The sequence below is a fragment of the Phaseolus vulgaris genome, chromosome 1, assembly GCF_051622355.1.
Source record: "Phaseolus vulgaris cultivar YP4 chromosome 1, ASM5162235v1, whole genome shotgun sequence".
Taxonomy (NCBI): Eukaryota; Viridiplantae; Streptophyta; class Magnoliopsida; order Fabales; family Fabaceae; genus Phaseolus; species Phaseolus vulgaris.
Window position 1 is genome coordinate 7,960,358 of NC_143498.1, and position 12,330 is coordinate 7,972,687.

The window sequence follows — 12,330 nt, forward strand, 5'->3', positions numbered from 1 at the left end:
GATCGAGATGATACTAACCTCAAATTATTATACCTTCAAACACATGCTTTTAAACTCTTGATATGATTACAATTAAATAGATTATCACATACTTAAAACATTAATCACAACATTAAGACAATTGTAACAGTTAACCTATATTCATTCAAGTAAATGTTCATCATGAATACAATAAATATGAATACAATAAATATAAAGGGTAAAAATCGTTTAGTAATTACATATTTATTTTATACCAAAATCTCAACTAATTAGATATTAGAGTGTCAATGGGAATATGTCTACCTATTGAATAATCGTTGGATGAGTATATCCAAATTAAACAAAGAGAACGACATAATCTCAAATGATAAAACAAAAGAAAAAATATTAATCTTTGCAAAGAATTGATCAAGTGATTTTATACATTAATATAGAAAAACACATTACATACTTTTTTGTTCTTATTGAACCACTAGACTGTCCATTAATGGTTTATACTTATACGATGTAAATATAAATTCTATATGAAAATGCATTAATATTTAAATCATCGAATTATATAACAATATTAAATAAAAATATACTACACATAAAAACCATTTTACATAAATCATGTTAATATTTACATAAAAAACACTTAGTATTTAAATTGTAGAATGAAATACCATAAAACATTCAGCATAAAATGTATTAATATTTAAATTACTATGATAAAAAAGTTAAATTAATTAAACATTGTTCATATAAATCTGTCTAGACTATAAACTCTTTTACTTAGTTATTTTTTTACAATTTTTAAAAAATCTTTTAAATAGTTTTTAATGTGATAACATTACAGTTTTTTAATAATTAATTATTTGTAATATAACAAATAAAGTTTATCTCCTTCGCTATCCCACTAGTTACATAAATGAAAATAATCGAAACTAAAAAATATAGTTAGATAAGTAGCCAACACAGCACAAAAAGTGTCCACATAAATTTACACTTTTCGATCTAAGGAAAAAATGTGGATGTGGTTATGTTTGGTTCGGCCACGTGGACCACAGAACCCGCAAAGTGCTTTTCTTCTCTTCTTTGCAACACCACATTCTTTTATTACATGCGTGTTTTAATGGAAAACCAAAATTTCAGAGCCCCAATTCGGTTCTTCATCTACTCTGAAATCTCAACTCTCTAATCACCTGCAAATGCTCCCAGTTTAAGGCTTTCAGCTTTGATTTAGGTTTCGCTCATCCATGGATTCCATCTACGCGAGCTCCTCGTGCACGGTTCCTCACCTTCTCCGTCGCGACACTCGGCTGTTGCCGCCGCGAACCCTGGATTCGATTGCTCCATCTTCGCTTCGGCGAGCGAAGAAGGCCCAGCGCTTGCGGGTTTCGAGTTCCGCCGCGACGAACGGCGCCGTTTCGAGGTCGCTGCAGGGAGTGAGCAGCTCTGCGCTGGAGCAGCTCGACATCGAGCGTGGCGTCTGCATCCCTTTCCGCAAGTACTCGCCCGAGATCGTACGTACGCATTCAACCTCTCTCTTTCTCTCTCTGCGTTTTAAGTGCCTCGTTTTTTGGATATCATTTTTTGAAGTGTTAGGATATCAGTTAGGTTCAACTAAACCCGTGTCATCATAAGTTTATTCACTGGAAAGTGTAGGTGCGTGTTTGCATTAAAGTTGGGAGAGTGCAAACGTGTTGTATTTACTCTCAAATTAACAAATTTCTCCTTCATTTAGTGCATTTGAATTTGTAAGAGTATTTTCCAAACTTTAATCCAAACATAGGCTAAAACTTCCGTTCATCATGATCAAATTGGTCTCCGGACACGCCTTTAGTTTTGAAGCAGCTATGGCAAGCATCGGTGATACCGCCTTTTTTCATTTGCAACTGGAGTTGTATCTGGCCTATTCATTAAACTAGTCTTTTAGAATTTGGGTTTGACCTGATTCAACTTCAAAATCTAGTCCATGAGTTGAACTAGTTAATATGGGATTTGCATGGTTTGTACCGGACATTTTGATTGTGAAGTTTGCAAGACTAGATATGTGCATGTGGTCCAATTATGAGTTAATAACGGTTGTTCTTATAGGCTTAATTTTAACTACTGACACTATCTTAGAATTTTAATTTGAGTTTAACTCAACTCCAAAAGTTGCTCCCTACTTGTATACATTATTTAGCCATGTTAACAATCAACATTGTCATCCAACTTACAAACACATGTTTAATTAGTCACAAAATATATAGCAGTAAAGTTATTGAAAATCAGTCGTTATAGGTCTTATTTTCATAATTTCATGGATTTAAACTGTTTGGTAAGGTACGTGATAACATACTGTCATGATTATTTCATAGGCTACTTTTTTTTTTGAATTTAAATGGATGCGTGTATTTATTACTCATTGTATGTGACGCTTAAATTTCATTTGTGTCTTTGGACTAGTGACCATTTACAATTAGTTACAGTCCAGGAATCAGTTGCAATTGGTTAAAAGTAACCTAGTTTTAGGAATGTTTATTTCATCGCATGATTCACAGGGTTGGATTGGAGGCTATGAGGCTCGAACACGCCTCTTAAATGGCGTGTCCGTGTCGGACACATGTATCAGAAACTAACACTCGTAAGACACGTATGACATGCATCCGTGAAGTGTCAAATTCAAAAAATATTTGTTGGATTTTTGACAATTTTAGCACAGTTCTAACACAATTTTAAAAAGGAGAAATACTTTTAATAAATTTTTATTATGATTATGAAAATAAGCAACAAATCCTTTTGAACTAGTCATGAGAAACATCTTTTTGTTACAAAAAAAACTGAAACATATTTGTGCATATACATCTTTGTTATCAATTTATATAATTCATAATTATATAATATATGGATCCGTGTCCCCGTGTGCTACATTTTAGAGACTATACGTATCTCCGTGTCCGTGTTCATGTCGTATCAGTGTCTGTGTGCTACATAGAATAGAGGTGCTAACCTAGTTGGAATCTCCCTTCAGATAGTGATGCTTCTGCATACCTTTTGCTTTATATGAAAGTTTATAGTTTAGTTTTTGGGTGCTAGACAAAGTTACTTTATCATAGTACTCCGAGGTCTTGGATTTAGATGGTTAAACGTTAGCTAGTAAAGAGTTAATGTGTGGATTCTTACTATCTATTTATTTTTATCCATGGGATTGTCAACTTTGCAACTATTTTCCCTATGAATAACACCCTTTTTCTTACTTTTGAGAACAAGGTTTTAAATAACGCATTATAGCAGTGCAGAGTTGGCCCCTGCCAACTACAGGGGCTTCGGTAACAGAGTGGTTTAGTGTAGTGCCACTATGTGTTGATTCCAAGAAATACCTCAGAACTGGGACATCAGGGTTTTTATGGAAGGCTATTTTTGGGATTTTAATTCCAAAATTGAAATATTATAGAAGTAAATGATAGTGAAATTGATAAAGAAGAATTGATTCGAAGATTTTGACTTATAATTCTGATCTAACTTCTAAGGACCTTGTATTTGGCTTTTGTTGGCATTTACTTGTATGTATTGTTTGAGACATCTATGACTTTTTATTGTTAATCATGAATGTTATTAAGTAAATTTCATCATTTTTGAGAATTTATATGTATATATTATACAATATGTAAATTCTAAAATTATTCAGAATAGTGGGTATCTTGTTATAGCATTTTTGGAGCAGCCGCTACTCGCTGCTATCTGGGATTTAGAACATTGTTCTATCTGGGATTTAACTCATTGTTCCAGAATCCAAATCCAAATGAAAGGGGTATTTGCCTAACTGAGAAGATGTTAAAGTAATTTATTTTAGACTATACTGTACGGTATAAGATGTTAAACTTCAGATTATCTGCATGACTACTGACAAGTGTGTTACACATGCTACTATAAAATGGACATAAGTTTTGTCATAAATGAGGTTCAGTATCCCGTTTTTTAGAGGGATGGTAGCTTTTTTAAGCCAGAGAAAACCAAAGCATGCCAATCTACTGCATGGTTCTTTCTAATTTAGAGCTACCTAAATTTGATGACATTTTCCTTGTGCTTATTAGGTGAGGAATAAGGTTTTAGAATCAAGAGGATCCACTTTGTCACTTATGTTGCGGGGAGTGGAGATAGTTTGGAATCTGGGTTTGTACTGGTCTAACTTGGTGTACGATTTCCTGGTTGGAAGGGATGAAGAGGTTGTTCCATATCGTGCTCGACAGCTTAGGAACCTCTTGTGTGATCTGGGGCCTTCCTTTATTAAAGCTGGTCAGGTGTGTTGTGCAGTTTTGTTCTCATCCCTGCAATGGTTAGTTTAGGGAGTTGATATCATTTGTTTGACAGGTCCTCGCAAACAGGCCAGATATCATTCGAGAAGATTATATGAATGAACTCTGCATCCTTCAAGATGATGTTCCTTCATTTCCCAATCAAGTAAAAGTTACCACTGTGCATCAACTGTATTTGTTAATTCTATTTATGCTAAGCTTTTAGCATACCATGGACATTATAATTCTGATGAATGACCTAAAAATGTTGTAGATTGCCTTCAGAATCATAGAGGAGGATCTGGGTCAACCCCTTGAAGCTGTTTTTAGCAAAATCTCATCAGAGACAATAGCAGCTGCAAGTTTAGGTCAAGTTTACCGAGCAACATTACGTGCCACTGGCGAGGATGTTGCTATCAAGGTTTTATTTATCTCACCTTGTATTATAACTCTGTTTTCATTTTGCATTGCTTGATTAGCTAAAAGTTTTTCAAATTATCCGCTAAATTATTTTGTTTAATCTTCTTTTTTGCTGCATCTAAGTCATTGCCTTTAACAGTTTAATTTCCTGTGGTGACCTGAATTTCTTGCTAAAAGCAATGTGTTGACAATGACAACAGTTTTACATATTTATTTTGTTCTGTTGATTCATTGTTATTATCCATACTGTTCCCAATCAGTAGACTTCATTTTTTTTTCCCAAATGTATATGACTCTTTGTCCATATTTAGTGATTTAGTGATATATGATTTATGACTTTTTCCTTCTTCCGAGTTTCCACTTGTTTTGACGTTTTACTAATTATTTTTGTCATATATGGCTTTAACTGAAACATTTATATGGTTTTATATGGTTAAAGTGCTCAAATGTATTGCTAAAATATAAACAAAGGGGAAAGCATAAAGTTTTAGATCAATATTAAATCAATTCTGAAGACATTTTTATTCTTGCAGGTTCAGAGGCCTGGGATAGAGCCCATTATATATCGGGATCTTTTCCTATTCCGCACTTTGGCTTCATTCTTAAATGGCATCAGTATACAGAAACTGGGATGTAATGCTGAGCTGATTGTTGATGAATTTGGTGAAAAGCTTTTGGAAGAGCTTGATTATACCCTGGTAACTTTAAGTACTGCCTTGAGTTTGTCATGGTAGTTTAATGGGTTTTTTGAACTTATCAATGCCCCCAGTATGTGCTTCTTGGCATTTTGAGCGTCTTTCACTTTATATTTGTTGTAAACAAATTTACTGATTTCTCTATCTATTTCAGGAAGCCCGAAATCTTGAAGACTTTCTTGAGAATTTTAAAAATGACCCTACTGTCAAAATTCCCAGGGTTTACAAACAATTTTCTGGTCCACGTGTGCTGGTAATGGAATGGATTGATGGTATCAGGTGCACCAATCCACAGGTTTGTTTATTTGGACTAGGGATGATAATACTATGTGTATCTTTTTGAAGCAGTATGGTTTGTTGTCTCGTGGATAATAATTCTCCTGTGAATCAGGCTATAAAAGAAGCTGGTCTTGATGTTGATGGATTTTTAACAATTGGAGTGAGTGCTGCCCTACGACAATTGTTGGAATTTGGATTATTTCATGGAGACCCTCACCCTGGAAATATTTTTGCCATGCGAGATGGGCGAATTGCATATGTGGACTTTGGCAATGTTGCTGTTCTCAGTCAGGTAATTCTTCATATGGCCAGCATGTAGGCCAATGACCATTACTTTTTCACTCTGACCAATCAATTATTGTTTTGGTGTGCTACAAAATAATGGCATATAATGAAATGTTTAGTTGCATTCATCCATCAGGCAAATGTGGATTTACGTCACACAGAAGTAGGTGGACTAACCAACCAGGCCTTTGTTTATCTTCATCTCTGATAATTTTTGCCATTGCATCATATGCCTAAAGCTATCATACATGTTAGTTTAAACCCACATGTTGCCTGTACATGTCATTTTGTTGTAATGAATATGATCTCCCTTACCTTTCTTTGATGTGAGAGAAGAATATCATTTGTCTTAATGCAAAACTGCTGTGAAATCGTGTTAATATTTCTGTTCTCTATACTTCCCCCATTAACACGATTTCACAGTAGTTTCGGTTGATTTTCTGTTCACTAAGATGTATTTAAAGGGAAAGTGCAAAAAGAGAAAATATAAAACACAAAAAATAAAAAGAATATTAAACATTAAACTTTCCGCACTGTCAAATTTTCTTTGATTCGTTCTTCATGCTTTTTTCGCGGCTGACAACACAGTGATCTGTTTCCATTTCTTCAGCAAAATAAACAGATTTTAATTGATGCTGTTGTCCACGCTGTGAATGAGGACTATGCCGAAATGGCTAATGATTTCACCAGATTAGGCTTCCTGACACCAGGGACTGATGTCAATCCCATAATTCCTGCATTGGAAGCAATTTGGCAGAACTCTGCCGGAAAAGGACTCTCAGATTTCAATTTTCGTAGCGTCACTGGTAGGCATCTTCCTGATTATTTGATATAAATAGCCATTACTATAATGTGACCATTTGACCTAACTTCCAATGCTCGATGAAATAAATTTTCTAATTTGAGATTGAATTTTCTTGTGTTGTTAAATGGGGTAGTTAAAGTAAAAAGCCACAATGAATACTGTTGGAACATGAAGAGATATTGACTTGTAGTTGCAAGCTGCTTGGCTATATCATTCCATCTTATCCTTATCTCTTAATGCCACATTTTCCCTCAGTGGACTTTATGGAGGTTGTCATCATATTTATGGAGGACTAAATCTGTTCTCGTATACAGGAATAAAAAACTAATTACTTTTTATTTACACTGAAGTCCATGTTTGGTTTGGCATTTTAGCTTCGTATCCTTTTTGGATGCGGAAACTCAAAGTAGTTTTAGTTTATATATATCATGGATCCACATTTAGTTTGTTCCAACGTCAAACCAAACATGCACATAACTCTTAGTATCTCTATAGTGATTAAGTTTGGTTTTTCAAATTTCTTGTATTCTAGGAACATGTTAATTGCATTTAGATTTCAATTTTTTTCACGCCTTGATCAAATTTTAATGAAATATACTGCAGGAAAGTTTAACCAGTTGGTTTACAATTATCCCATTCGAATCCCAGAAAGGTTTTCACTTGTAATTCGATCCTTATTGACCCAAGAAGGCATCTGTTTTACGCTGAAACCTGACTTCAAATTTCTTGAGGTAAAGACTCCATTTTTCTGACTTGTCCAGATTTCAAGTTTATTTGATAACTGCATGCTACTTATTTTTATAAGGCAATTTTTTAAGTTGCATCAGAAGAAAGAAAGCTGTATAATATATGGTATCAAAGGTAGTAAAGTTCTAAATCCTTTTGTTGTTCATTATTGTAAATGAATCAGTTTGAGAAACTGTGTCGTCCCTTATTTTTTGGGTTTTGCATTCTGTACCCCCATACATTATTTTTCAGTCTAATGATCACCAGTATTTCAAATAGGTTGCCTATCCTTATGTGGCTAAGCGACTACTGACTGACCCTAATCCAGCTCTACGTGAACGTCTCATACAGGTTAGTAAATTATGTTCAAAATGCATCTTTTATGCGTATAAATATTATTCTGAATAATTTATAATCCTCAAATTAAAAGAAGCTTATTTGTGCCGACCTATATTTAAAATATTGAAACAATTTCAAGTATCATATTAGGTAAAAAGATTGGGAATGAAAGATGACAAAGGGGTCCCATAGTGACATACTTCCATGAAGTAAAACCATTTTAATTGCTATATTTGAATTCATAAGCTAAGGATATGGCTTTATAACGGCCATTGGAGAAAATGGTAGTTTGACACGATGGGTTTAATTTTGAAGCAGATAGCTAGATTTGTACACTGTGGCATAATGTCTTTTGGTGTCTTTAATCCGGTATCTTACATCATCTGTGTTATAGTGGTGAAAGGTGATTTTGTTATATCGGCTTATCGAATAGTGAATCTTCTGGTATTGTATTCCCTGTCACGCATACTTTAACTGTGGGCTAGGACCTAGGTCTCTAGCTGCTATGAACTACCTAAATGGACGGAATCAAAGGTAATTATAGGACTCTTGGTTCGAAGTTACAACCGTATCGTAAGTATCTTGAGTCTGTGGTATCCCGATTCAAAGATGTTGAGTCCCACTACCTATCAAAACTGTTTTCAAGACGCTTTTGCTACTCTAGCCTCTATAGTGGATATATGCTTCCAGACACTGATTTGCAACCCTTGCCTTGATAGTGCAAAAAAGAGAAATACCAACTTTACCATTTTTTATGGATCTATCGGCATAATATATTGGAACGGAATCAATAAGGGTGTGGTTGGACTAAGGAGGTGAGTTTGAGGAAATGGAAATGGGAAAAAATGAAGGAAAAGTGGATTAAGAAAATGAAAATGAAGAATTTTGTTGCGAATGATTTGATTGATATAATATTATTTTTAAAAATTAATTTGATATAAATACAAATTAGAATTAAAACAAATTTTAAATAAAAAATTTAATAAATAAAAAGGTTATATTTCAAAATAAAAATATATATTAAAATATATATTTATTTTTTCTCTCTCATGAAGAGCTGACTTCTCAAATCTCATCGGTTTAATGTTTTAATTGAGGAAAGCCCACCTCTCTTTCATCCTTGCAAGTCTTTTTAAATCATTGAAAACAAACCACATAAATTCTCACATTTCCATCCGCAACACAAAAAGAGGGGCTTAAATTTTCTCTTTTTTTTACCCTTTTCTTTAAATGTTTATACAGTTGGGTCAGGTATGGTAGTTTAATTTGCTGTAAAGTTCTGTCCATTTTCTCTCTTCCCTCAGCTACCTGGGTCAAAGAACAGTAGACCTCTATGTGAAATTTTCAGTCAGCATATGAGAGATAGAAATACCAACTTAATCGCATAATATATTTGAACAGAATCAATAAATCTTTCTTTTTTCAGCCTTTTCTTTAAGGCTTTGTTTGAATTTGGAGATGGATTTGGGGGAGAGTAAAATGTTATATTTGATAGGAAAAAGAGTGGAAAGTAAGTTTGTTTGAATTATGAAAAAGAAAGTGAATTTGAGTGAAAAGAGTATATGATTTGATTGCTATAGTATAATAATTTTTTTTTGTATATTAATATATTTAAAAAAATAATTTGTAAAATGAAAATTTAAAATTATTTTAGAATAATTTAATTTATTTAATGCATTATTTTAATATTTTTTACTTATTTATTATAAAAATGTAAATATTAAAATGATAATCGATTATATAAATTATATAATCTATAATCTTTTTGAGTGTAGGTTATAAATATTTTTTTAGATTTGAAATTCTTGAAATTTCCGCGCCTGGAAACTCTGCTACCTCCGTCAAGCCACATGACCTCTTTGTGAAATTTTCGCACTATCTGAGAGATATCTTTATCACGTATTAAGTAGCAAACAAAAATTAATCCAAATTCCAATCAAAGTATTTTTGTAATTCTGTCTTCTTCTAAGACTCTGAATACTAACTTAATCTATGCTATGTAATTGTAAACTTATGCTGCTCCTCAGTTGATATACTTTTTTGTTTCAGGTTCTATTCAAAGATGGTCTTTTCCAGTGGAAACGGCTTGAAAACCTTATTGTTCTTGCAAAGGAAAATGTGGCGAAAATGAGTAACAATCCAGCATTGAAAGTGAAAGACACGTTCGTATTTCTTAAAACATTATCATTGACAAAAAAACCTGCATGTTTGTTTTACTTTTAAGTCATTCAGTAATATTCATTAGAGGCACATCCATACAGGCAAATCCAGAAAGTTGAAAGAAAATTGGACCTCACTGACACAATCAAAGATGGAGCTCGCCTTTTCTTTGTCGATGAAGGGATACGTAGACAACTTTTTCTTGCTTTGACTGAGGATTCAAAGCTTCATATTGAAGAGGTTTGTGTTAATAGTATGACCCTTTCCACTCCCCTAAAGGTCCTTAATTCTGTGCTGGAGAATTCTGACTCGTATTCTCTACAGCTTGTTGATGTGTATAGGTTGGTTGAAGATCAGATAGACGTCCCTTCTGTGGCCGTAGAAGTAGCTAGAGGTAAAGATCTAGTGAAACTTGAAATTGATTTAATTCAACTAAACTTAATTATGCCTCAAAATATCACGATTTTATCATTTGCTCCCTCATTTTTAAGTTCTTATTTAGATCTCGTAGTTTTTTGTTCCCATATAGTCACTATGTTAGATTTTATTTGGTTTATCCGTTGAGTGTCTGCATGGCTCTGAAAAATGAGGAAAGAAATGCAAAATGTGTGATATTTAAAGAGATGAAATCGATAAGTCGTGATATTTAAAGGGATTTGAGAATGAATAAACAAGTTTAATTTCTTTGTTAAAATTTCACTCACTCTACCAATCATAAATTATGGTAAAAAGTTTGAGATTGTCATTTTAAAGGTCAACAAACTTACCATATGTGATTAAAGATTTACATTTAAGATATAACTTTTAAGATAACCAAACCAAAGCCTAATAAAAAGTTGTATGAAAAAAATTCTTCGAAGACTTGATTATATCTTTTAGCACAATCAATCTACCAATACTTATGACTGCATGATGCATGCTTAATATGATATCTTTTTTCCGCAGACTTACCAACAGTTGTCAGGGATCTCCTACTTTCATGGAGTGAGTCAATCTTGTCTGATAGATAGCTAAATCTTTGGGCTGCCTGCACATACTGGTTTAGTCAGATGAGTATACTTTACACATCTTCTATATTTTCTCTCAATTCTTTCTTTATTATAGTGCCCAAGGTTTACTATATATAAATTTTTGAATGAATGTGTATACAAAATCAGTACTACATTTGTCTAGGAAACATTAATTTGTTCAGTAAATATCATGTTGTAATTTCACGGGGAAAGTCCAAAAAATGGATACAGTCATTTAGCCTCCTTCAACTTTATTTATTGTATAAATCTAGCTGATGTTTTATTATAATACTGTTGGTGAAAGAAATGTAATATCAACTAGTAAAAATCATTATAATTATGAATGGCTTAAAGAAAAAGTTTAATGTTCATCCACTGTTAAAACAATTTTATATGGTCATTCAGTTAGCGTGACTTTCAAGTAAGAGTGTTCACATTCATACGCATGAACCCAGATTGACCAACTCAAATGCTTTCGCTTAAATATTTTAAGCGATCTGTTGAAATCCAACTTAACTTATCCATTGAGTTGGTATTGATTTTTGGTACTGAATTAGCTTTGGATTATTTTAATTTTATTCTTTGCTTTTTAAAATTGATTGAGTCACCATAGAAGTATTTAGGAATAAAAGTGGAAACGATGAATTGAATTTGAAATAGCTAAATGGTGAGGAAAATCAAGTATGTGAAATGGTAAAAGGAGAGCTATTTCAAATGTTTGAGAAACAAAATTTGGACTAGTCCAATTTAACTTACAATTAAAAAAATACAAATATATTTCAAAAGTATTACAAAGTAAAATTAATCCTCCATAATATATGATTCGAGTAAGATGCATGGTTCAGTGAGATAAATATTCTTAAAATTGTTTTTACTTAAGGATAATTTTTATTTGAGAATAACTCTTTAAAATGTTTTTATTCTACATTGATTAAGGTTTAAACTGTATAAGAAAATACATTTCAAATTGTATAATTCATTTTATATATATATATATACATATATATATATATATGTATATTGTGTGGAATGTATTTTTTGAATTATGCAATCTATATATATTTTGAATTGTATAATTTTGAAACATATTTTGGATCATGTAATTTAGAATTTTTGTATTTCATAATTTCGAATGAATTTTTGGATTATGCACTTTGAAATATGTTTGACTCATGGACAAAATTGGACTTTTCTCATATGTATATAAGAAGAAAATATGGGCGTTCTGAAAGAAATTGTCCTCAATTACTTTGAAATTATATCGGCCATTGTGGGCCTAAGGTTGAATTTGTTTGGCCCAAACTTCCTGCACCTGATGATTTTTTATCTGCACCCAATCAATTTTTGAATTTCCAAAATTATTTTTC

General features: G+C 32.6%; 1 protein-coding gene across 4 annotated transcripts; it reads left to right on the top strand.

Moving 5' to 3' along the window:
- Positions 1 to 952: 952 nt before the first annotated feature.
- On the top strand, positions 953 to 11,334 carry ACDO1 (Protein kinase superfamily protein). Of its 4 annotated transcripts, none has more exons than XM_068615610.2 (14): positions 953 to 1,487; positions 4,044 to 4,250; positions 4,321 to 4,410; positions 4,519 to 4,665; positions 5,198 to 5,362; positions 5,514 to 5,654; positions 5,751 to 5,930; positions 6,534 to 6,729; positions 7,332 to 7,459; positions 7,734 to 7,805; positions 9,843 to 9,955; positions 10,055 to 10,193; positions 10,278 to 10,347; positions 10,899 to 11,334. In XM_068615610.2, exons 1-14 carry the CDS (start codon positions 1,221 to 1,223, stop codon positions 10,961 to 10,963), a joined length of 1,980 nt encoding a protein of 659 aa, XP_068471711.1. In that variant the 5' UTR covers positions 953 to 1,220; the 3' UTR covers positions 10,964 to 11,334. The 4 variants fall into 4 exon arrangements, with proteins under 4 accessions (XP_068471711.1, XP_068471712.1, XP_068471713.1 ...); XM_068615611.2 differs by having other exon boundaries at positions 1,080 to 1,491; XM_068615612.2 differs by having other exon boundaries at positions 1,080 to 1,487; positions 4,335 to 4,410.
- The last annotated feature ends 996 nt before the right edge of the window (positions 11,335 to 12,330 follow it).

What these genes read in the sequence shown, in the direction of transcription:
- ACDO1 (XM_068615610.2), top strand. Translation starts at nt 1,221, where the DNA reads ATGGATTCCATCTACGCGAGCTCCTCGTGCACGGTTCCTCACCTTCTC. An exon ending in TCAGGTGCACCAATCCACAG is followed by an intron (nt 5,655 to 5,750) that starts GTTTGTTTATTT and finishes CCTGTGAATCAG; the next exon opens with GCTATAAAAGAAGCTGGTCT. An exon ending in CAATTTTCGTAGCGTCACTG is followed by an intron (nt 6,730 to 7,331) that starts GTAGGCATCTTC and finishes AATATACTGCAG; the next exon opens with GAAAGTTTAACCAGTTGGTT.